Raw genomic sequence first — 25,645 nt, 5'->3', positions numbered from 1 at the left:
GGCAGGAGTCTCCCTACACTCATCCACCTGCAGATTCGCTGTAACTTCAATCAAATTCTCAGCAGGTTTTGCCTCCCGGGAGACCAGAGCCCGGCTTGGCTGCCTCGAATACAGCCGAGGTGGGGAAGGGTGGAGGCACTCAAAGACTGGCTAGTGGTCAGCGACAGGTCCGCTAGAATGAAGTGACCGGAACTGCCCCAGAGGGTGAAAACGGGAGACGGGGCCAGGTGAGCGGTGGCATCTGGGACAAGGGCCATGGAACCCAGCCTAGGTCCCCGAGGAGATGGACCCCAAGCTGATTCTCTAAGACTTAGTGGGACCATGTGGGGAGGGAAAAGGGTGAGGGAGCGGGAGGGGCAGCCCCCCCACAAAAGGGGAGAGCATCCTTCTGCCAAGTGGGGACACGGGAGAGGAGGCAGCAGGTCACGGACCGTCACACGACGCCGAGCCCAGGAATCGGCCCGTCTACTGTCCGCTGAGCCCTGGTGACCGCGAAGGGAGCGGGCAGGCCCGCCTGCATTTGGGGATGACTTTTCCGGTGCCCACGATGGAGCGGGCAGGTGGCTGGGAAGAGCGTTAGGAGGCTGTTCCTGCCGACCCTCCAGGGAGGGGAGAGGGCCGCCGGGCCGGCCTGGCGGCGTGGAGGGCGCCTACCTGTGCAGGGCGGAGAAGAGGCTGCTGGGGGACAGCAGCAGGGGCCCCTGGGGCAGCACGGTGCCCCTCTCGTTGACCCAGTGCAGGTAGCCCCTCGTCATGTCCGCCATGCCGATGGCCCGCGCGGAGCAGTACAGGAACTTGTACCCGTTCCTGAAAGAGACAGGCGTGCGCTGAGCCATCGCACGGGGACGCGCCTGCACCCACCCCGTCCGCCCGCACCCCGCCCTGTCTGCCCACACTCCGCCACGTCCGCACGCCCATGCGCCATGGAGCAGGCCAGCTCCTCGGGTGTGGGCGGCCACGGTCCACCGTCTGACCACGGGCCACTCCACCGTCATATGCTGAGCGCGTCCACCACCCCACTTCCTGGGAGCCTCAGGGGACATCAGCCGGTGGGTGTTTCCCCTGCTTCACCCCACGGACCCTGAGGTCCGCGGCACCGAACTGCCCAGCCTGCCTGCACCTGCGTGGGTCCTGCCCCGGCCCCGGCTCCTCGATGACGGCCCCGCTGTCACCTGCCACTCCACAGACCCGACGCCAGCTCTGAGCCCAGCCCTCTCCACGGGGTAAGCCCTGTCGGCACCTACCTGCACTCTGACCTCTTTCCTCTCTGCCTAAAGCCAGCCAAGCGGAACCACCACCAGAGCCCCTTCTCCGGTCACCTCCCAGCGGACGCCCACCTCTGTTCTCTCAGAGCTGTGCGCCTGAGCCCACCCGGCCCACGCGGCTCTCCCGTCCCCCTGCCACGGGCCCCGCAAGGTCGCCTCTGACAGAACAGCGTCTGAAGTGGGGGCAGCCTTGTGGGGGCCCTGACCTGCCCTCCTGCCACCGCCCCACCCATCTCCTGCCCTTCGTCAAGTCTCCCCACAGAACACTTAAAACTTAACATTTAACCCGATCATGTTCCAAGCCCTCCAAAACCGTGCCATCTCTCCCAAACATAACCCCGAGTTTTTGCCATGACCTACGAGGCCGAGCCCCGGCCTGGCCTTCTCTGCAATCCCACCGGCTCCTGGCTCACCAACAGGCGTGCGCACAGCTCCCCCCGCCCACCGCACTCGCTCCTGCGCTGGACCCAGCGCGTGCGGACCCTGCTGCTGAGACACTGTTCCCCGCATCTGCCGGGCTTGCTTGCTCCCTCCCCCGCCCCCTCCCCCCACCCCACCCCCAGGTCTCTGCTCAGAGGCCCTGCCCTGTCCCTCTATCTAATAAAACACACACCACACCCTCCCTCACCGGGCACTAAGCCTCGCTCTGCTGGCCCCCATGTCACTGGCACTGATGCTCCCTGAGGGTGGGACTGTGGCGCGTTCCTGGCTGCCACCCCGGGCCCAGAACACTGCCTGGCATGTCGTAGACGCTCAGTAAATATTTGTGGAGGAGCCCTAGCTGGTTTGGCTCAGTGGACAGAGCGATGGCCTGTGGACAGAAAGACCCCAGGTTTGACTCGATCCCCAGTCGGGGGCGAGCACGAGGCAGCCGATCGATGATTCTCTCATCGTTGATGTTTCTCTCTCTCACTCTCCCTCTCCCTTCCTCTCTGAAATCAATAAAAATATGTGTTTTTTTAAAAAAAAAAAAACCTGTGGATGAGCAAAGACAAACCACCACTTCCCACCCCTCCTGGCCCCCAGGCTGGAGGGCTGGTCTCAGATGGTTTAACAAAATGTCCTTTAAAACAAGACGCAGGACGCTGTGAGACAACCGGGATCTAGGAGCATCGGCTTGTCTGGCACATCAAGCAATCTTTCCAATGAAACATCTTTGCATGTTAGCTGCCTAATGAATGCAGACCCTTTTTAAAAAAACAATCACTTTCTGTATTTAGCTCTTCACATCGAAGTCCTAAAAGCTGCCACCTGCAGGGGTCTGAGATGCTGATTTTATTCGAAACGTGCTTTTCAAATGCATTTCACGGTTTGATCTCGCCACACAGTGTTCTGCTTCCAGAGCCATTGCTAACTCAAAGGACCGGCTCCGGACACGCCTGTGGGCCGCAGGGACACGCTCCCCCTGAAAGCTGCGTCAGGCTCTGCGACCTGGTGCCCGGCGACTCTCCCAGTTCACTGACACCCCCGCCCCCACTGGAGCCTGCCCTCCCTGACCCCCTCGCACCTGCTCCCGTCTCCGCCTTCCTCTCACTGCTACTGCCACCTGCGATGAGCGGTCCTCTCAAACCTACTCTCCCCTCAGGCTCAGCTCAGGGCACTCACTGGAAGCTCCTTCCATCCCTCATCCCTCGGACAGAGTTACCATCTGCGCCTGGATGTCTGTGAGCTCTGCATGGCTCACCACACCTCCCTCGACCTGTGCCGGGCCCTGCTGCCCGTTCTGACGAGGTCATGGCTCCCTGAGGGGCGAGGCGCCCGCACCGAGGACAGCTCCGGGCACAGCGGCTGGTGCCGGCTGGCGACCTTAGCTACTAGTAAATGCTCGGGGTTCTGACCCACGAGTGGCTGGGAAAGCCACGCCCAGCTGTCCACACATGCACTGCCCGCAGCCACACAGCCCGCAGCAGGTCAGTCTGGGCTCGCAGTGACCTCAGGGTCGCCCAGCCTGTGTCCTCGTTTCAGAGATGAGATTGCAAGCAGGGAGTGGAGATGAGGTCCGAGTGTCCGCAGCGAGCTGCGCTGTCACCCCGGAACCCAGGGCCCCAACTCCTCCCGGTCACAGGCCCCTGCCTCACTGGTGGAGTGGTGACCGCAGGAATCCACGAGGCCCGAGGGGAGAGGGGCGACAGCCTGGGAACAGTCAGTTCCCCTTCTCAGTGTCCCGGCTGCAGAGGGCTCCCACCTGAGGCCCCGACGGGCTCGTCCATCTGAGGACACGGTGACACTCACTCCTGCTAACTCTCAGACGCTGACTTCCGGTTACAGGAATTAAAAATTTACACCGAGTAAGGCAGGAACTCAGACAATTCTCGTTCAAATGTGGCCCCCGAAGCAACTGCTCGCTCCGTGGCCTAGATATTTCAGGAACATCCTTCTATTGAACGTATTTGAGTGTGAGAGTTTCACGTGCCTTCCCTTTGTACCTGCTACAGTTCTTTTTAATCAATAACCAAGCAAGCTTTTGCCATCAATACCCTCTGTGAGCCAGGTGTAATCAGCCTACAGCTCATTCCTCACGGGCTGACCACATCAGACAAGTCATTACGTTCAGCAAAAAATAAACAAGGAGAACTGCCGGGTGTCCTGCGTCTCTGGGCCGGCAGCGACCTGCCAGACCGGGTTCCCTCAGCCTGCCTGCAGCGCCTCACATTTAAGAGGGACCCCGTTCAAGGTCAGCAGAGCCAGGGAAGAGGAACAGTCCAATCCTAACTCCAGCGGCAGCTCCTCCTGGCTCTCCGCCTGCGAACCCTCCCTCTAAGCATCTCTGGGCGACCACGAATGTGACTTCCAAAGAAATGGCCTGGACTATTCACCCACGAGCGAGTCGCACGGGGTCCGGGAGGCAGAGACCACGCCTACCTCATCGTCCCCCAGCCCATCCCAGGGCCCGCACGCCACGGGCACGCAGTGACCGCTGGGCAATGAAGGAATGAGGGCTGTCTAGGCTCACTAATCGCCTCCTTGCTTGTCTCTGGGTACTGACCTCGGGGTTCCCTCCGCCACCCCCGCTGACGCCCAGGCGGAGGCACGCCCCTCGGCCAGTCACCCGCCGTCAGCATCCCGTGCTCCGCGCGCGGGAGTCGGGGCGGGGGGCCCGCTCTGTACTTACTGGCTCACTTTGTGATACAGCTTCGCGATGCCCTGGTGGGTCCAGTCCTTCCCCAAGGTGGGCAAAATGTGGCCCAGAGTGTCTGACCTGCGTAAGGAGAGAAATGAGAAAAGTAACAGAGAGAGGGCGTCGCAACAGGGAGAACACTTCCGTTCCAACTCATGGCACCGGGAACGCCTCAGGAAACTGCCAACAGGACCCACGCGGTCTGGCCGGGGGCCCAGGAGGCACAGACCAGCACAAACCCCAGGAGACGCTCACGGGAAGGGGCCGTGCTAATACTCGAAGGGCCCCGCCCGCCTGAGCGAGGATCGGGGCCTGGACCGTAATCGGCGTGAAGAGGCCACTGAGCAGGCTCTTCAGCCCCATCCACGGGAACAGGTGAGGCGCCACCCCCCCGGGCGGGCATGGCCAGCGAGCCCTACAGGAGCTGCCGGGCCCAGGCGGCGGGGACCCCCGAGCAGCCCCTGCACAGACACTGGGCGGGAGGGGTCCCCGATGCCACAGGCAGAGGACGGAGGGGCTGGCGCAGGCCCAGGGGTCACGGTGACGTCGGCCGGACCCACCTGGTGATGGTGCCGTCGATGTCGGAGATGATCACCTTATCGTCCCAGTTCCACAGGTAGATGGTGCCCTCGCAGCGGCAGGTGCCTTGGTACTGGGTGGTGACGCTGAACACCACGTCGTTGGGGCCGTTCTTCAGCTTCAGGCTTTTCTGGAAGACACAACGCGTCCTCCTGAGGGGAGGTCCGGACGGGGCTGCTGGCTCGTTTCACGAGAAGCGGGGTTAGGACTTTGGGGGTTTAATTGGAAAAGGGGTGACTTTTTTTATTATCTTTGTTGCTGAAAGTGTTACAGACGCCCCCTTTTCTTTCCCCGTTTACCCCTCCTCCCCACTCCTGCCCCCTCCCGAGGCCTCCCCGCACTATTGTCTTCCATGGGTTGTGCACATGTGCAAATAAGATCTTTGGTTAATCTCCCCCGCCCCCTTCCTCTGAGATTGGTCAGTCTGTCCCAGGTGTCCATGTCTCTGGATCTACTTTGTTCCTCAATTTATTCTGTTCATTAGATTCCACATATGAGTGAGATCATGTGACACTTGTCTTTCTCTGACTGGCTTATTTCGCTCAGCATGATGCTCTCCAGGCCCGTCCCTGTGGTCTCACAGGGTAAGGGATCCGTCTTGTTCACTGCTGCGTGGGATTCCGTGGTGTGAAGGTACCAACCAGCAGACAAGTGGTAAGAAGGCGGTGGCACATGTACACAAAGGGCCTCTGACTCTGTGCCCGGGGCCCTGGGCAGGGCTCGCTCCGTCCTGTTAAGGCAGGAGGCTCCTCCCAGGCCCTGGAGATGAACACGCGTCTCTCACAGTGGAAACACCTGGTCTGGCCTGTCCGTCACCCACACCTCAGGGTGAATTCGCTGCACCTCCCCCCGCACGTGAAACAGGAGCATCCGGGGCTGCGTCAGAGCAGGCGAGGGGAGGCGACACTGAGGAGCCGGCCGGGACCGTGCGCATGGGGCAGAGACATGGGATCCCAAAAGGGCAGCGGGTGCTCTGAGATGCCAGCGCGGCAGGAAGCAGTGGGACCCTGAGCGGAGGGACGCCCAGACCATCGCGCGCGAGTCTAAGTGGCTGTGCCTCGGCTGGGCTCGCCACCAGGCCAGGGCCACGCACAGGCCAGGGTCACACACAGGCCAGGGAGGACCGAGCCGCTCACCAGCTGCTCCGACGTGAGCCGCAGGGTCTTCTTGTAGCCGACGTTGGACATCAGGGGCATCAGGGGGGCGCTGGACGGCCTGGCGGCTGAGTGCTCCTCATCGCTGGAGGACGACTCCTGCTTCATTCTAGAACACAGTGATGTCGTCACCAATGAGGACATGCATCTGGGTGGCCATGAAAACCGCTTTCAGCCAGAACCCGTGGCAGGCTCGGGGCCTCCCCTGAGCACTGCCGCGCGTGGCCACTCACCAGAGGCCACTGCGGGTACCAACGAGCCACTAAACCCCTCCGCACGCTCTCGCACTCAAGGGGCTGCTCTCCCAGCCACGACCTGTCACCAGCTACCATCGCTCTACCAGGCGCCAAGAGGCCCTCTCCCCGAGAAGCAGGGTCGGACCCCCTCACCTGGAAGAACACGCACATTCCCTGCTCCCGCCCCCCACCCCAATCCCACCTAGGCCGCGGGACAGGCGCCTGGAGTCTGAATTTCTACCCGTCAACTGATGAGCTCCCTGGGTCTCCTCTCCACACCCACAATGTCAAGTAACTCGGGACTCTGGGACCCCCCAGTGGTGCCAGTGAAGACGGAGGACTCGCCCCTCCCGGAGTCCCCGAGCAGGCCATCCCGGGAGCAAGGCACCTGGCTGGGGGCCTGCACAGAACCCACGCGAGGCTCCTGCTCCTCTGGACGCCCCGTCTGGGGCTGGGAGGTGCGGGGGGAGCAGGTGCCTCTTCTTTAAATGGCTCACAGAAAGCGCGTCACCTTCAAACAGTGTCATCGGGGCCCCACAGTGTCATCGGCCCAAAGGCGAAATCAGGCCGCTTCCTGCTTGCCACCTGCCCGCGTTTCTATTCTCAACAGTGAACTTAGAAATGCGACAGTTTGGGAGACGGCGTTGGCCGGGAGGGAGTCTGAGGACTTGAACTCTGAGCCCACCTCTCCTACGAAGCAACAACATACTGGGGGCATCGCATCAGCTCAGTGACCGCCAACCACCTCGATGAAGAGCCTGCCACGTGTCGGCACGGGCTGGGCCTCCCAGGCACAAAGAGGATCAGGACTAGGATACGCATCTCGCCTTCAGTTAACTGTGAGCGTTCCCTGCCCGCTGAGTAGTAAGAAGCGCCGTCCCGCTGCCTACGCCGGGAGCACGGCCAGGCCAGGCGATGGCAGGAGGGGTGGGACCCGCTCTCAGTGTCCATACGCAGCAGCCGCAGCGTGAGCGGCCATGGCACTGCCCGCGGAGCAGCGCTACCCCTGATCCCGCAGACAGATCAACTCGCAGACGAAACTCGGCTAACGCTGGCCAGCGTTACCGACATCTCACGCCTCCGATGCCAGGCTCACAGGGACCCACATCGCCACGCAGAAAGGCAGCAGCCTAAGTCCTGGCGTGGGGACCACAGAGGAAGGCCGCTTCCCCAGGAGGAAAGGGACTGCCCCTGTCGGCCATCGCCACCGCCGCCACTGTCACCGCTGCTCTCGCGAGGCCAGGACCACGAGTGCGCTGGTTACATTCCACCACGCCAGCCTCACGCTGATTCTGGAAATCAGTAGCTGAGGGAGCGACCGTCTCCATCTGATTGGTGGGAAGCCTAACACATTGCTCCAGGTCCTTCAACAAACGAGAGCCGGCGGAACCCAGGCCCGCCACCGGGTCCACCGGGTCCAAGGCCGTGGTGCTCGGCGAGCACTGTGACAGCAGCACCCACCAGGCCTGTGCCCTGGCCCTGGAACCGGAAAGGCGCTGCCACCCCAAGCCGCCTGGCACAGTACCTGGTGGCCATGCTGAGCGGCGGCGGCTGCTCCCCGGTGCTGTGGCTCTCGCCAGCCAGGCCCTGCTCCGGCTTACTTTCCTGGAGAAGAAAGGAGATGAGGGTGCACCACAGAGAAGCACCAGAACGGGGCTGGGGGCCCCGGTGGGCACCCCCTGAGCCCAGGCCAGGGCCCAGAGCCTTCCCCACAGCACTGCCCGGGCAGGCAGGGCCCTGCGAGCCCTCTGCACGTAGGTACACACTGAAGCTGAGAACAGAAGTGAGTGTTTTCCACAAGTGTGTGTGGACCGAGCCACACTTCATCATCGCTGTAGCTTTGTGCAAAGGCGGCATCGAGGGCTGCTTGGAGATGCGAGGGCTCTCAGAATGTGTCCTCATAACTGCTGATAGAGGCGCCTGAAATATTCTCACACAATATTTTCTTGGGAAAATGTGGACACAGTCACTCTTTCTCAATGCTGCCTACTTTTAATAGAAAATGCTCCGATGGAGCGGGCCGCCCCGGGATTCTGAGGGATCTGGGCCGGTCCCCTTCTCTCGCGTAGGATCCGGGGGCAAGTCACGGAGCCCCAGAGCCTGGCCTCCCACCTGTGAACCGGGAGGGGACCTCCACCCCTAACGCTGCCACGAGGGCCGCGATGCTGCGGGTGAACACAGCGCCAGCCCACAGCCGCGAGGGAAGGAGACGCCACGCCCCACGGGCCACGGGAGGTCAGAGGCCGGACAGGAGTGTCAGAGGACAGAGGATGTTCAATTCGGTCTCATTTGTGGTCATCTGCTCAGGGGGTAGGTTAATTTTTAATATTTAAAAAATATCTGATATAAAAAATACAACAGCAGGTGAGCATCTCAACATAGGATGAGTTCTAAGTACTTTGAAACATTCTTTAGCTTTTTCTAGGCACACAAATAATCGGTGTGATAACATGCCCGGTAATTCTTCATCTATTTGTTGAGGCAGGTAACTCAGGATTAACGATCCTTTGTTAGTCTGGTTCCTAAATAGCTATCGATCTGAAATAAGTACATTTATTTTAAAAATATTTAATGTCCTAACTATTCCTTATTTTATGCTGGCACTTCCCTCAACCCAAACTGGTGAGAAACCGGATACTCTACAATAAACAGGTCTCTGAAGTAGCCGTCTGCCTAAATCCTAAACAGGCTGCCCTCCTGTAGGGACCTAGAGAGGCCCCCAGGCTCTCTGTCTCCTGAGGTAAAGCACGTGTTTGTTCTAACCTGGTGAGGTGCCTTGGGAATAGTGGAACAGTCAGTGAGCTCAGGTCTGCGAGCAGGAGACGGCGGAGAACAACTTTATCTCCGTAAGGTCCTCCCACACCTCCTCCCTCTGAACTAACACAGAATTTGAGCTCACTGAGGTTGCTTTTACTCTTCTAACCACCAGCCGGGCCGTTGTCCTTGGGGTTTCTTCCAAAAGCGATCGGCATTCCCCCAACGAGTATCTGCCCGACCCCCGCTCTGGGTCCCATGTGGACACCGGGGACACCCAAGAATCAAAGGCACATGGTCTTGGCCTCCCTGGGGGGAGGGGCCTAGAGGGGAAAAGGTGTTCACCCCATACCCACACTAATATGTGTATAATTACAAACCCTGACAAAGTCATGAATGAAGGAAAAGTTCACAGGCCTGGCTCTGAGAGCAGCGAAGAGCAGAGCAGACTAATCTGCCAGCTAATTCAGTGAAGAGGAACGAGAAGGGTCCTAAGAGCACTAGGCAGAGGAAACACCACGTGCAAAGGTCCTGGGGTAGAATGTGCTTTCAGCCAGTGACGCTTAAGCCCAGAGGACGGGGGAGAGAATGCAATAGATGAGGCTAAAGAGGGAGCAGGGCCGGAACCGGTTTGGCTCAGTGGATAGAGCGTCGGCCTGCAGACTGAAGGGTCCCGGGTTCGATTCCGGTCAGGGGCATGTGCCTGGGTTGCGGGCACATCCCCAGTAGGAGGTGTGCAGGAGGCAGCTGATCGATGTTTCTCTCTCATCGATGTTTCTAACTCTCTATCTCTCTCCCTTTCTCTCTGTAAAAAATCAATAAAAAAAAAAAAAAAAGAGGGAGCAGGGACTAGGGTACCCAAGTCCTGTGACCATGTTAAGGACGGGGGTCTTAATTAGAAGAACCCTGGGAACCCACCACAAGGCTCAAAGGCGGGAGCAGCATAAACTGGACCAGTCTCCTACAGGGAACACTGTGATTACAGTATGAAGGATGGAGAGAGGGCAACAACAGACCCAAGCAGGTCATTTGGAAGCGATCCTGGGAGAGATCACGGCAGCCTCGATGTGTGGGAGTGAAGGTGGAGAGAACTGGAAAGTCTGAGAAATACTTAGGATGGTGAGTGGTGGACCTGGCGGGGGGCGGAAGTGAGAGTGAGGAAAGGGAAGTGTCGAGCCTGTGGGTGGGCAGCGACCCTGCTTTCTGAACATGGTCCAGCGAAGAAACTGGCAGGAAAACTGTGAGCTCAGTATTAAAAACGACAGGCCTGAGGTGTCCTGGAGCAATGGCATGGAGATGCCGACCTAGTTGGCCACTTGCCAAATGGGCATCGAATATAAAAGAATGTCTGGTCTGGAAATGAAACGGGGTCCTCATGGGGGCGTGGGTGAGGCTGCCCAGGGAGAAGCAGGCAATCAAAGCGGGAGAGGGGACCCCAAGAACAACCCTCGAGAACCCCCGAGGGGAAAGCCAGGGGACACGTGGCATGGGAGCAGACAGGCTGGGAGGCAGACAAAGGTCTGAAAACAGGGACAGGCACTTACAGCGATGGAAAGCAAAGGCCCGTGTACCCTGACACACCACTAAAGTACGGGCTGATGGTGGTTAGCCTACAGCCGTGAATACCTCACTGAAACGATCCTCACACGCAGAGGAAAATATTTAACCTGAGAAAAGGTTCACTATCAGGTTGAATCCTTTCATTTTACAGATGAAGAGTGACTGGACCAGCCCCGCTGGTATGGCTCAGTGATTGAGCGTCAACCTACAAACCAGGAGGTCACGGTTCAAATCCCGGTCAGGGCACATGCCCCAGGTGTGGGCTTGATCCCCAGGGGGCGGTGTGCAGGAGGCAGCCCACCAATGATTCTCTCTCATCACTGATGTTTCTATCTCCCTCTTCTTCTCCCTCCCTCTCTGAAATCAATAAAATACTTTTCTACAAAGTGTGACTGGACCAGGGTCTCCCAGCTAAGAGGTAGCAGAGCGAGGAGGTGAGGCCAGCTCTCTCTCGGCCCCCCTCCCCCTCGGGCCCTTCTCCTCCAGCTTCTGCACGCTCCATGATGCCCTCCCACCGCGGGGCGGGCTCCTGAAAGCTCAGTGTTCCAGCTTCTGCGTATGCCGGGGGAGGAAGACCCTGAGAAACTCCGAAACATACTGAGCTACGCCCAGACGCTCCCTGGCGCTCCACGCTTACCTCCTTGATCGTGGTACTTCTTCCCCTCCACGAAAACCACCATCTTCCTCCCTTCCTGGGCATCTTATCCCTCATGATCGCTTCCACCGTGGCCTGTTTTAAATGGATGGCAACATAAATAACAGAACCAAAAGAAGATCAACTCAGCACAGTCAAACCAAAAGACACATGCAAACTGAAGTAAGGTTCAAAAACAAACAAATAAGAGGAAACGCAACATACGACGTGTGAATTAAAAATTTTCGAGAAGCAAAACCTAATGGCGTCCAAAATCGCATGAAGGTAACTTAGGCATGAAGACTTAAGAAGATGCCAAAGGAATAAACGAACAACAAAAAGATGCAACACAACAAAAAAAAAAGAGAAAGCGTTGAGAATCATTAGTGATTAGTCAGACCGCAAGTTTTCAAATTACAGTGGCTCGTTGGTTAAGGTGCTGTTACTCTCGATGTGATCGTTATAAAATAAAGAAATGAAGTGATTCTATGGGCATGTTAATAACATGGGGTAAAAGCCACAGGATGGTGTTAGCGAATGTACATTTTGACAAACTGAACATTAGCATTTAAAATCTCAAGTGTTAAAAAAAAATCACACGCTGACCCTAAAGACATGGAAGTTTGATGGGGGGAGATTCCATAATAACTAACAGTTTTCTAAGTCTTTCCAAAGAACAAACTATCTCCCTGAGGCTAATCCCAGCCCCAAGGTCAAGGTCATTTCCCTTCCTCGGTTTATAGGACTGTTTCAGGTAGCTGCCATCAGCGAGGAATGAAAGAAGGATTTGGTCTTTCAACCCAACAGGTTGCAGGGAAGTGGAAAGGTAAGCAATTCACATATTTGGCCGGAAGTGTGCTTTTTTTTATCATTTAAAACACTCCCACCCGACACACAGCAAAACCTGAACACACAAAAACCCACAACCTGCAAACCGCACGGACCCGCTTCACGAACAGCCCCCCTCCCCGCCCCCCATAAAGAGGTGGAGGATCTTCCCCTCCTAATGCGCCCGTCAAGGTCAGACCCCAATGAAAAACGCCGAACAGGACTCCTGTCAGACCTGGACAAGCGGATTCCCAAGTTCGCGGGGAAAACACACAGAAATAGCCAAGACCATTCTCGGGAGGGTAGTAAGAAGACACAGCCTTACTCAATAGTGAAATGTATTTAAAACCACAGTGACTTTTCCAAATGCAGATGGTACATGAATAAACCTGTTAAAGGGCAAAAGACAACGTTCAGAAATAAACGTAAAGTCACAGAGAAGTGCACTAGATGGTAAAGTTGTAACTGCCTGTCAGGGGGGCAAGAGGCATCGAATGAAAGGTTCTGGGGTCACCGGGCAGCTGTGCCAACCCTGCCAGCTGCCTCCGTGGGGGCATCACCCCCTTTCTGACTTTCCTGCCGACACGCCCTAAACTCTGTTCGAGGATAAGGCTGCGATCCGTCGGGAAGGCAGCCTCCAATCCAGAAAACGAACCTCAACTGGTCTGCACCATTCACAGTCATCGCTGTCTTGCCAGCAGCCGACTGGAAGGTGAGCATGTGACCAAGCTGCAGCCAATGAAATGGGAGCGGTCTGCCTCCATCCCTCCTACATTGGATGTGGCTGCATAAGGTGACGTGGAGAACCGTCACCTCATGATCCTGAAGGGAAAGTCAAGAAAACCCCAGAGAAGCTAACCCAGATTCGTCAAGCCCGGGACCACCAGCCTCTGAGAGTCTTACTATGTGCGATGGAAACCCGTTAAGCCACTCGTCGTCCCTGGTCCCTGCAACCAACGCATCCCAACGCAATAACCAGCTGGAGACAGTGGCTGGGTTCCTGCTGCCTCACCCATCACTCTCCAAATAAAAACTCGATGGATCAAAGACTGAAGAAAGTACTAGAAGAAGAGACGGGCACATTTCCACAGGCTTTGGAAACGGGCAAGCAGGGCCATTCCGAACAGGACACAAAACCCGAGAGCTGCAGAAGACTGACAGGCTCTGCACATAAGAACAATCCTACATTAGATAAACGCCACAAAGATGTCAGAGCTACTGACACGCTTGTAAACAGACTGAGGATGCGCATCACAAAGACGCATTTCTTTCCGTTTAGAAGTCGCGTGCATTTCCTGGTCTGTAAACTAAATCCTTTAGCAGCATTTCCATGGCGCTCATCTTTTCGCTTACTGAACTGTAAGAGCTGAAGTGTGTAACAAAAACATGCGTCCAGGGCCACGGACACTGTGAGGAACCTGGTAAGACAAAGCGAAACCACCCAGGAAAGCAAGCCCTCCGCCCAGGGCACGAAGAACGCTCACAGATAAAGTCCCCCAAAGATAGGTCACAATCCCCAAATCCCAAAACACAATCACACACACACACACACACACACACACGAAAGGAAGGAGTGAGCATAGACTTATTAGACATACACACGCACACGCCCTCACACACACTCACACACACACTTGCACACACACACACACACACACGCAAGGAGCGAGCATAGACTTATCAGACATACACACGCACACGCCCTCACACACACACACACACACACACACACACTCACACACTCACACGCACTCTCGCACACAAGGAAGGAGCGAGCGCACACTCTCCAAGGTCAGATGAGGCCTTAGGGAGCCCAGGCAGCAGGATTCTCTGACACCGAAGCAGACGAGCACCTGCTAAGGACACAGAGGGTGCAAGGGAAGCCGTGGCCTCTGAGGGGCAAGAGAAGCAGATTCGAACCCCTGACCTTGATGCTTGGGAACTTTGAAAGAGCCCAACATAATTAACTTTGTGGTTTTTAAAATAAAATCTAAATTCCAACCGCCCATGTTTCTGGTGTCCCTGTCTTTCTCGGGTTCAAGCTCACCTTTGGCAGAGGTTTCTGGAAGGCCTGCATTGCCAGCAGCAGAGGGGCTGCCGTGGTCCAGTTATAATACCTACAGGAAACAATGAAAGAAGCGTCAAAGGACCAAGGCCTGCCCGGCCGGCGTGGCTCAGTGGTTGAGCACCCACCTATGAAGCAGGAGCTCACAGACAGATTCCCGGTCAGGGCACCTGCCCGACTGCAGGCTCCATCCCCAGTGTGGGGCGTGCAGGAGGCAGCCGATTCATTATTCTCTCTCATCGTTCATGTTTTTCTCTCTTTCACTCTCCCTTCTTCTCTGAAATCAATAAAAATATATAATTTTAAAAAAAAAAAACTTTTAAAAGACCCAAGGCCAGACTGAAAAGCCAATGCCATGAGGCGTGGCTGTGGAAAGTTCTGGAACTCCAGCTGGGTCCATGAAGAGCCCAAGCTGTTGCCTGCACCCCGGCCTCCCCTCATGTCCCCCCTGCAGTGGCCGCACTGCAGGCGAGCGGCTGTCCAGGCAGCAGAGCCTGTGGCATCGCCGGCCGGGCTTCGAGGAAAAGGCAACCAGGGCCCCGAGCTTAACACGCAGACACCCACGCCTTCCTCCGGGAGTCCACCAGCAGCTACGAAACACCTGCCCGCCTGACTCAGACCGGCTCTCAAGGGGGGACACGCTGCCCGTTCCGTCACCCCCGCGGGCCACTCGGGCCAAGTCCCCCAGGCCCGGGACTGCACACGTTCCATATAAAATCCGGTGCAGGTGAGCACTAGGACCCACAAGACCCAGGATCCCATGAGCCCGCCCGCCACAGAGCGCCAGTCACTGTCACAGCGCGCTGACAGTCACACAGCTGAACACAGACTCATAGCGAACAATGCACGTCGAGAACAGTGCCCGCGGCTCCCGTCCAGGTCTCCGTCTGGAAAGCTGACACCGAACGGGCACCTGCCACCGCCGAGACGACGCAGGAGAAACGTACTTGTTCCCGATCTTTACCACCAGGTTGGGGTCGTCGATGAGGGCGGGGTTGTCCACAAACTGTTGATACGACACGGCTTGTTCCAAAAATGCGTCTGGGAAGCAATGGCAGGGCAGAGGGAGAGATAAGGACAATCTGGTTCAAAGAACAGGTCTATTTCACTGGCTCGCGCTCCGTGAGCTTCCTGGGAGTTTACAGGTTCCCCTGTGCGTGCCCCTGTGCGGGAAGTCCTCACGTGCACCTGTAAGGGCGGGACCTTCACCTTGCCTGGGGGCAGCATCTGCGCAGAGCGAAGGGAGGCCAGGCGGAGGCAGGATGTGGGAAACGTCCCCTCAGGGGGGTTCCTATGCTTGCGGGGCGGGGGTGGGAATACAGTCTGCACACACACCTGGGGAAGCAGTTCTAAGTGACAAGCGTTGCTGTGACCCGGGACAGGTGCCTCAGCTCCCTCGCCTGCCACGGGGACTGTGAGGATGGGTGGGGGCGAGCGCGGAAGGCAGTGTCCTGCCTCACAGAAGGGCTCGCTCAATGCCAGCGGGCGGGGTGCTGACCACCGTCACCCCCAGGAAGGGCAGGGGACCACGTGAGGCCCAGCGCTGACCCAGCCTCACACGCTCAGAGCTGGCAGGGAGCCCAGGTCAGGAGGCGACCTCAGTTCATCACTGGGGTGATGGATCAGCGAGGTCAGGTGCAGGAATAAGGGCAGAATAAGGGGCCCCAGTCTCTGGTGGGAAGCAATCCACAAAGCGTGAAGGGAGCTCAGGAGGAGACAGGGTCTAGGATGGCATCTCGGGGCAGGAAGGTGGCTCATGAGTGGCAGCGGGAGAAGTGCAGGACCCACCCCGTTCCCTGCGAGCAATTCGGACCGGGAGGGGGGCGGTGGGGTGGAAGTGAGTTCCCAGGTCTCCTCGGGGAATGCCAGGGGAAATGGGCTGCACTGGCTGGGATCCTGGGCCCCCTCACCGTGTAACTGCGGGGACTGGGACATCGCTTTATGAACCTGATGGACGCCATGAATCCATTCACCCCCTACGCCAACCTGGGAGCACCTTTCAGCTCCAGCTGGCCCCTTCTCCACCCACAGCGCTGCTGCCCCCACCCCTCCAGTGCACGGTGTCCCCGAACACTGCCTCCCCCACGGGGCTGCAGGCCCTACCCCTCGCAGGACTGGCACAGGGCAAGGACACACGGCGGGCTCAGCAGGCGTGCCTGACAACCAGCGACCCCGGTGGCCTGGCTGCTGCCTGAAGCCGCGTGTGAACACCAGAACCCAAGGTCGCCGAGGGCAAGCCAAGGTCGCCAGGGGCAAGCCAGCAGCACGTGAGTCGTGAGCAACAGTGAGTCACGTGTGCTGTTGTTCACCAAATGCAGAGGCAGCAGCCGGACTGAAACTAAGGATGAAGCCAGGCCTCCGGGCGTTCTGAGCAGCCGCCACCAGAGGGTGCTCTTGGCCTGAGGACCAGCTCCGAGGTGCCAGTACCTTTGGTGATCTCCCTGTTGTCGCTGAGGCCGCCGCAGAGGGAGATGGCGATGGACGGCAGGTCCCTCAGGCCGTCGGAGGTGCTCTCCACACCACTGTCAGCCCCAGAGCTGCCCACAGACTGCGGGGACTGGTTGGCTGACCGGGCTCCGTTGTCGACATGTTTGGGGAGCGCAGAAGGGTCCCCGCTGGAAGGAGGAAGAGGGGAAGGTGTTCTGAGGATTCTCCTGGTCTGGGGTCTCACACACACGTGAAAGGACTCCAATCCGAGACCCCCACGGAGCAAATGGCTCCATCCCGGGACGGACTTCTCATTAAAGCACCAAACAGAGACCAGCTGAAGGCTTTCCGAGCAGAGAGCACAGTCAGCTTCTGCTCCCACATCCCCTGCATCCCCTGCAAACCTACGTGGAGAGACAGGGGATCGAGCACACTCCTCAGAGGCCACAGCTCTGGGCGTCGCCCTCCCTGCAAGCCCCAGGAGAACTAAGGATGGGCCACGGACCCTCCCGCGGAGAGAGGGCCACGCAGCTGCCGCCTTTGCCACGGAATCGGGCTGTGGGTCACTGACCACCACACACAACCTCTGCATCATCAGTGGGTCACAGGCCACCACAACGCGACCTCGGGGTCATCGGTGGGTCACAGGCCACCACACACAACCTCCGCATCATCAGTGGGTCACAGGCCACCACACACAACCTCCGCATCATCAGTGGGTCACTGACCACCACACACAACCTCCGCATCATCAGTGGGTCACAGGCCACCACACACAACCTCCGCATCATCAGTGGGTCACAGGCCACCACACACAACCTCCGTATCATCAGTGGGTCACTGACCACCACACACAACCTCCGCATCATCAGTGGGTCACAGGCCACCACACACAACCTCCGTATCATCAGTGGGTCACTGACCACCACACACAACCTCCGTATCATCAGTGGGTCACTGACCACCACACACAACCTCCGCATCATCAGTGGGTCACTGACCACCACACACAACCTCCGCATCATCAGTGGGTCACAGGCCACCACACACAACCTCCGCATCATCAGGGGAGACGGCCTCCTGCCTCCTTCCCGCTCCGACGGCGGGAAGCCAGCCTCGTGGAGATCCCCCACCACCACGACCACGTCTACAGAGAAAGCCCGCTCTGTACTGGCTGCTTTTGTCAGGACACCTCTTCTCGCTCTCGAATCAAACCGGAGGAAAAGTGAACTCGCACAGACTCCCATTCAGATCACGGGACACGGCCCGAGGAATAAAAAGAAGGTTTACTTTTTGGGAAAGTACAGGGCGGCCACTTCGGGATCCATGTCTGTGAGGTCGTCCAGGTAGACGCCGTCCGCCCCGAGGTGCCGGCTTCGTTTGTCTGCAAACAAAGGAGCAAAGGAGCAGGTCAGAGCCGCGCCCAGGGACCCCCGACCTCTGACCTCCAACCTCTGACCTCCAAGCGCCTCTGGGGAACCCACTGAAGCCCGGTGTTCAGAGGAGCTCAGAAGGGCCTGGACTGTGAAGTGAGGGTTCACCACACGACCCCCCAAGACCTCCTTCACGTCTCACTGCCTACGACTAAATTCTCTTCACTAACATATTCGGCAAAAGGGCAGGGACCGGACAGGACAGACGTCACGGGTCCGTGTTCTGAGCTTTGGAGGCAGGACCGGAGCTTGCAGCGCCCACGGGCACAGAAGGGGCGGGAAGCGGCCTCGTCCGCACCTTTCTTCCTAGACGGCGAGTCCGTCTTGCTCGCTGCCAGGGCGGAGAGGGCTTTGGGCTCCTCGGTGGCAGGCAGGGGCGGGGCTGCGGCTCCCAAGGCCTCGACGTCCTCCTCATTCACAAACTGCATCTCGGTCTGAGACTTGCTCTGCTCCTTGCTCTGCTCCGAAAGCGGCTGCGGAGGCGGCGCCTCGGCCAGCGGCGGCGATGGGTCGCTAAACGCTTCGGGAGGCTCGCTGTGGATGGCCTGGAAGTGCATCTTCTCCGAGAACTTCCTGCTGCTCAGCGGGCTGGAGTCTTTCATCTTGTGTGTAGGCGACTGGATGGAAGGGCAGGCGGAGAGGGAGGAGGGGTCAGAGCACAAGCAGAAAAAGCAAATTAACCAAGAACCCCAGTTGGCCAGGTGAGGATCTGCCCACTGTCCACGCCCAGCGGGCTCCAGCTCGGGGTCACCTGGCCATTTCCGCACCTGCCAGAGGGCCCAGAAACCAAGAAGAGTCATGCCAACACAGAGGAACTGTGACTTAAAACGCCAACTGCCGAGCAGAAGAGAGTGAGGCTAGTAATGGCCAGCAGGGGGCAGCAGCCCAGACGCCCAGGAGAACGGGCAGTGTGGCCACTGGGGATGCTACCTGATCCCGGGACCAGAGTAACTGAGCCTCGGTTACAGACGACCCGATGAGCGATGAGCGTGCGAGGCCAACCTCTGCTGCTGGAGTCAAGATCTGGTCTGGCCCTAACCGGTTTGGCTCAGTGGATAGAGCGTCGGCCTGCGGACTCAAGGGTCCCAGATTAGATTCCGGTCAAGGGCATGTACCTTGGTTGCGGGCACATCCCCAGTAGGGGATGTGCAAGAGGCAGCTGATCAATGTTTCTCTCTCATCGATGTTTCTAACTCCTTATCCTTCTCCCTTCCTCTCTGTAAAAAATCAATAAAATATATTTAAAAAAAAAAAAAGATCTGGTCTGTCCCTGCGGGGGGGTCAGCGTGAGCAGCCACTGCAAAGGTGAGGGCTTCCAGGGGGTCCCGCTCCCTGGTCTGGGTGCAGGTTGCATGGCCGCGCTCCCTGTGGGAAATGCATGGCCCTGAGCACTTACCATCCGGGCATTTCTGTGTGTGTGTATATTTCACCCCCAAATGTGAGTGAACGAGTGACAATTTGGTGGCTGGTTGCAAGGAGTTTCCAGTCACGGAAAAGATTCCTCCAAACAAAACCCAAAGGCGATTTGTGCACTGGGGGGGCGGCGGGGGGGGGGGGGGGGGGGGCCGCGTTCAGCCCTGCGTCTGAGCTCGGCTCCCAGCACAGAGGAACGTGCTGCCGGGGCCTGTGCTTGGACCCGCTTTCCAGAAGCGATGGGTCTGCACTTCCACGCCGTCTCCCCAGCAACCAGTGACGTGGGTTTGGCGGGGGAGGGGGAGGGGGGGCGCTGCCTGGGTCAGCAGTTTGCAGGCAGCGGAATCAGCACTTCCCGTGACGACAGCTAAATATAACCCACCGAGGGCATGGACCAGCGCCAGCCCAGCGGCCTGCTCTCCACACAGCTGCCCATCCTGAGTCTCAACAGCAAGGCCCAGCCCTCGCTCACTCCCCGCTCATTCGTTCGGGTCACAAACATTTACTGGGGATACGAGAGGCCGTGGCATCGTCCCAGGGCCTTAAAATCCTTTTTGCAAAACACACGCAGCTGCAAACATGATAATCCCAGACTCTTAAAGTACACTGGCCTGTGAAGTAAAGTCTCTTGGAGGGAAACAGCGTCGGTCTCTAGTTTTTAGGGGCGGCTCGCGGTGGGGCGGAACGGGGGACACTCACCTTGGCGGCCTGGGGCAGCTCCCCCCAGAGCCACAGCATCTCCAGGTTGCTCTTCTGTGCCGTCCTGTCCGCCGACTTGCTGACCAACTCGGAGTCACTTTTAGGTGTCGAAGGGCGGGAACCTGAAGGACTGAACAAAACACAAATCCAGGATTAAAGCAGGAAGAACCTTTCTTAAAATCTATGGTGCCAACAGCCCAGAAAAGGCACCCAAGCCGGCATTCCCTTAGGACAGCGATTTTCAACCTTGTTCATCTCATGGTACATACACTGCTAAAATTCTGCAGCACGGCCAAAAATATATTCTCCTTTTTGCCAATCTGACTCCAAAAATAGTAACTTTGATTCATTTATACCAGAGGGCTACTGCTGCACTGGCTGTTGTCATTCTTTATTTGACAATTTCAGGCAAAAGGGGTCAGGGCCCCTGACCACAGAGCCAAGGCCCTCAGCACCAGGTGGAAATCGCTGCCCTATGAGCATGGCTTCCGGTCGTGTCCCGTCTGCGGCCACCAGGGGCCCACAGGCAGCTGTCCAGGCGGAAGGTGTGCCCGCTGCCAGGTAGAGAAGGTGAGAAGTGGCGTTAAAAAGGGAAGATTGAAAGAGAGAGACGAAAAGAGCCAGGAAAGAGAGAGCCTGTCTTTCCTCCACCACCAGCCGCCCTGTCACGCGCTGGCGCCCTCTCCCGCGTCCCCATCGCCCATCCAGGCTCAACAGCGCCCAGCGCTGGCCCTCCAAGGCGCCCCCTCTAGGCTACACTCAGAACAGGGCAGAGTCCGCTCTGGCTTTGAAAAGAGGAAACCGCACTGTGTCCCAGCCAGACCGCTCACGCCGGTGCCAACCGGACCGCTCACGCGGCAGCAGCCTCCACGCGAGGTTTCAGGAAACAGTCCGCCGCCCAGGACACCACCCGGCTCCTACCCGCCGGCCCCTCCGCGACGGCGTCGCAAGGCCTCGGCCCCGGGCCGGCTTCTCAGTGTCCGTGGCTGCTCTCCTCTCTGTTTTCTCTATGTTCCCTCTTGAGACCTGAACAAGGTCTTACCGCTGCCCAGCCCGAGGCACCGGCCCGGAGTGACCGACCGACCCACAGAATCCCCGCAGCACTGCACACACCCAGCTGGGAAGACGCCCCCGGGAGCAGTTCCTGTCTCTCCTCCTGCAGCCTCGCTCTGGGGTGAGACAGAGTTTTCAGGTGAAGCGGGAGAGGAAGCTGCCGCGGCTCCTTTCCCATCCTCTTGCCCACCCTGGTCTCTCGGCGCCTCATGCTGGGCTCGGTGCCCTGGCTGAGGGACAGTCCACCCGTCTGAACACGGAGAGCGCACGGATGACACATAACTGTGTCCAATCACGACCCTCACCGGCCGCACTGATCCTGCCTCGCTTCATGCAAGCCCTTCAGACAGGGGAAGCCTCCCGCCCCCGCCCCTCTGCGTACAGAGCTGGCTTCCTCCTCCGGGGCCCCTACCCACAGTCCTTTGCACACATGTCGCTGTGGGGTGAGGGTCCCAAGATGGCACCTGGTGGGGGCCCATGAAATGGGACACAGCACAGGCGTCAGGGAGGAGCCACACGTCGGAGAGGTCAAGGGCCATCACCTGCCCACCTCTCTGCTTCTTCCAGCCCTGACTTCACGCTTCCTCAAGGGCCAGCGCCCGCCAACCGGCATGTCCACAGTGATGTCAGCCTCAGCGAGCAGGCCGTGGCCTCCGGCGGGGCCTCTGCACCTGCACTGCAGCCTGTGTCCACGCCTGGCGACGCCGTCCCAGGAGGACACCCCCCTCCCAGAGCTCCCCCACACCTGCAGGCACTTGTTCTGAGGCCCCTGCCGTTCTATCTGTCACACTAAATGCAGCTTGTGTTGTGTTGTGTTTATAACTTGTTACAAGTCTGAGGACTAAACTGTCTCAGCCACTGAGTTCAGTGCACCCCTTCCGGCCGAGCTGCTCTAGGGCGGGGCTCCCACACTTTCTGTGAAAGGCCAGAGCGCGGCTGCTCCAGGCTTGTGGGCGACGCCGTCTGTCGTCTGCCGCGGCTACTCAGTCCTGCCATCCGAGCGCGAAGGCAGCCTGAGACGCCCCACCCCCCCACGCCCCCCATGAGGCCAGCGGGATGCCGTCTGCCGCCCTCTGCTCCAGAAGCATGCAAACACCCACGGTTCCAGAGCCCCCCACCCCAGCACCCGGACACCTGGTCCCTGCAGAAAGGCCACAGGCTCCCCGAGGCGCCCGGTGTGCCCACGCAGACCCCCAGAGAGCCTCGCCCTGTGAGCGGCGGAAAGAGGCTGCACGTCCCACCGCTCGGTCGGTAACAGCAGTCAGTGCGGGCCCCTCGCCAGCCCTCCTCCAAGGCCCTGTGCTCAGCGCACACACTCCGCTGCGCCAGGGGACTCCGACCCGCTGAAGAGGAAGCGGGGAAGGTTTCTGTTGTCAAATATTAGCCTTTGAGATCAAGGGCAGCTCCAAAAGGTAAGCTGATGAGGTCGCTGACTGATCTTCTTAGTAACGCATTTACTAGCCAGACAACCGTGTTCGGCATGTCTGTCGGTTCCAATAAGCGTATCAGCTATCGCTGCTCACAGCTCAGTCCGCCTCATTGAAAAACGGCCTTTCTTCTGCACGTGCACATCCTGAGATTTGGGTCTTTCATCAAAAGGAAAAGCAGTTTCCCATCTAAAAAGTAATCCTAGCCTCCTTCGCGGAAGTTTAAAGTGAACCCCTTCGTTCCAGAAAGCAGGACTGCCGGCCGGTCGGGCCGTGGGCAACCTCCAGGGAAAAGGGCAGAAGCCTGGGACCACTGCGTCCAACAAGAAGACAAACCTATGACCAGACCATAGGCTCCGTCCTGTCCTCGTCTCCAAATAGTCTAGGAATGCCGTGCAAACGGCCGATGGTGCAACTCAGTGAGTCTAACAATGTAGAATAAGCTCCGTTACTCTAAAATAATGCCCTTTAAAAAAAACCGTGTTAGCCTACCGGCTGAGCAACCCTAGACACAAAACAAAAGGTCACCTTCCCAAATTGTCCTTCATTATTCTATTCTGAAGGCACGTCACAGAATTAGGAAAAATTCTATGATCAAACCACAATTCCCAGAGAGTTTCCAAGTTCGTACTAAGTTAGAAAGAGTCGAATCAGCTGACAGTGGAAGGAGAATAAGAAGCTGAGTGTTTTCACCATCAGTCATTTGGTTAGTCGGTAGAAGAGATCAGTAAGAGTTAGATATAAACGTTCGCTTCAGAGAATCTACACGTTTCTCTGCATAAGTGACTGTGGTTAGCGGTTAGGAGACGTGGAGGAGTCAGTGAAGAGCTGGTTAGGAAGTCACCCCATGGGGCAGGGCCCGCTACCTTTCCAGAGCGTGCAGGACGGACGACTGTGGAGGGCAAGAGCTAGAGAGCAGGCCCTCGGCCGCCACGGCCACGTGAGGGGGCGTCCTTTTGCAATCTATCAGGCTGCTGGATGCCGGATGCACGTGAAGAGAAAAAAGGTCACAGGTCAATGAAGTGAAACCAGATTTCCTACCCGTCCCAGGACCGCCGACCGGGGTGACACTGTAAGGGACGATCCTCCCAGGCCCCTGACCGCAGCCGAGCAGTTCTGTTGACATCGCCGTCAACATGAACTCTCTTAACCGCAAAAACAGGAAGCTGCCCGAGGCCCAGCTCCCTTTCTGTCGCATCCACGTGCCCATGAAGGACTGCCCTCCGCGGCTCAGAGCGCAGGGCTTCCTCCCAGCTCTGGGGAGTGTGGTCTGACTGTGTGTGCAGCCAGCTGTCCCCTTAAGGAACACACATGATGCCATGAATGGAAGTGTGCCCGCTCATCCTAGCTGGTCACTGCATCGGACAGTGGTCGGACCCTCATAAGCTGACACAGTCGTCACCCCGGACTCGAAGAGGAAAACAGGAAAGAGAAAACCTCTGCAGGGTTGTGTCTGAAACACCTAAATTCTTAGCTTAATAAAGAGTGAACATGTTTTCCACCCACTGGCGTCCAAACACCCCCCATTTCCCTCCTCAGTCCTGTGTTCCCCTCCGGGGGGTTATCTCCAGGGACCCCAGGAGAGAATGTCCGAGGTTCCGGGATGGGACCCGCCTCATTGTCCGACAGGAGAGCCACTGGCTGCCGGTGACGGCTGGGCACGGGAAAGGTGACCAGTCCAAACGGGCAAGTGCGTCCATGTGAGAGACACACCGACTTCAAAGACCTACCACACACATGGAATGTGAAATAGCTCATGAACACTGGTTTTAAATGTATTTTATTGATTTCAGAGAGGAAGGGAGAGGGAGAGGGAGCGAGAGAAACATCAATGATGAGAGCTGCCTCCTGCACCCCCACACTGGGGATCGAGCCCATAACCCGGGTGTGTGCCCTGACCGGGAATCGAACTGTGGCCTCCTGGTTCCCAGGTCAAAGCTCAACCACTGAGCCATGTCGGCCGGCCCACTAATAATGTTTTTAAAAACTGACTACCTGAATGATATTTTGGATACACGGGGTCAGATGAAATACATCATCCAAGTTCACTTCCTCAGTGTCTTTTCACTTTTCCAGGATGGCTGCCACAACATTTTAATTTACGTCTGTAGCTAGCACGATGTTGCTGTTGGGCAGGACAGACAGACAGACCTCAGTGAGGGGACTGCCCAGCCCCCAGCCCCACCCTGGCTGCCGGCTGACTGACACTCATCGTCCCAGTCCCGCCTGGACACCAGGATGCGGCCTGTTTTCCCCGACCTGCAGCTCAGCACCCCGCCCCCCACCCACCCACCTGGCTCACTGTGCTGCGTCACGCACGCATCACACGGGTGAAAGTGAAACCAGGCCTGGTGAGCAGGAAACAGGCTTAGGCAGGAAGCTCTGCAGCTCCAGGGGCCCCCACAACCGCTGTCAACCAGAGGTAAGTCTCACATGAAGCGTGAGAATAGCCCGGCCCGGGGGGCGGGGTGGGTGGGTGTCATCCTGTGAACCTAAAAGGCAGCCAGTTCGATTCCGGTCAGGGGGTGCAGGAGGCAGCTGATCGATGTCTCGCTCTCACATCGATGTTTCCCTCCCTCACTCCCTCTCCCTTTCTCTCTCTAAAAAAAGGAAAGAATAAGAATAACCCCGTTGTCCTGCCCTATCACTGAGATGGCCATTTCTCCGCCTCTTTCTCACTATCACCGCCCCTGGAGCATCTGGCTGTTTTCCCCTAACAGTGCTCCCTGGGCAGTGAGATTTTAATGCCGGGGTCCTGGGTAGCTGTGTGTGTGCCGTGGCCCCTGCTGCAGCTGCATGAGCCCCTCCCCTGTTCTCTGAAAACTGCCCACACCAGAAGTTTAGCCGACGTGAGGGCTCATTTCCAGGAAATAAACACCCTTGAACTCAGCAGAGTGACAGAGCTCGGGGGGAAGGGAGAAGCGATCGTCCGAGTGGCCTCAGTGGCCCCTGAAGCAGCCTCGCTGCTTGAATCTTACTTCGGAGACAAGGATCAAGGAA

The 25,645-nt window shown here is 58.0% G+C and overlaps 1 protein-coding gene across 9 annotated transcripts in view; it reads right to left on the bottom strand.

Moving 5' to 3' along the window:
- Positions 1–25,645, bottom strand: part of LPIN1 (lipin 1) — a 73,159-nt gene that overhangs the window by 5,958 nt on the left and 41,556 nt on the right. For 7 of the 9 annotated variants that reach the window (XR_011473134.1, XM_070428688.1, XM_070428690.1 and 4 more), the window contains 13 exons: positions 23,512–23,619; positions 20,166–20,295; positions 18,352–18,670; positions 17,911–18,004; positions 16,621–16,808; positions 15,141–15,234; positions 14,176–14,245; positions 11,304–11,396; positions 7,878–7,957; positions 6,099–6,225; positions 4,944–5,092; positions 4,378–4,464; positions 655–807 (listed from right to left, as the gene is read on the bottom strand). Coding sequence is in view for 8 of the 9 variants with exons in the window: in XM_070428688.1 (XP_070284789.1) it covers positions 655–807; positions 4,378–4,464; positions 4,944–5,092; positions 6,099–6,225; positions 7,878–7,957; positions 11,304–11,396; positions 14,176–14,245; positions 15,141–15,234; positions 16,621–16,808; positions 17,911–18,004; positions 18,352–18,670; positions 20,166–20,295; positions 23,512–23,619 (1,692 nt within the window). In the remaining variant the exon portion in view is untranslated. The remainder of the gene's footprint in view (positions 1–654; positions 808–4,377; positions 4,465–4,943; positions 5,093–6,098; positions 6,226–7,877; positions 7,958–11,303; positions 11,397–14,175; positions 14,246–15,140; positions 15,235–16,620; positions 16,809–17,910; positions 18,005–18,351; positions 18,671–20,165; positions 20,296–23,511; positions 23,620–25,645) is intronic. The other 2 variants (XM_070428692.1, XM_070428693.1) reach the window with 1 other exon arrangement.

The sequence above is a fragment of the Myotis yumanensis genome, unplaced genomic scaffold (assembly GCF_028538775.1).
Source record: "Myotis yumanensis isolate MYYU_CA2020_CCGP unplaced genomic scaffold, mMyoYum1.0.hap1 SCAF_11, whole genome shotgun sequence".
Taxonomy (NCBI): Eukaryota; Metazoa; Chordata; class Mammalia; order Chiroptera; family Vespertilionidae; genus Myotis; species Myotis yumanensis.
Note: the sequence above shows the minus strand (reverse complement) of the source record. Positions and strands in the feature narration are given on the sequence as shown.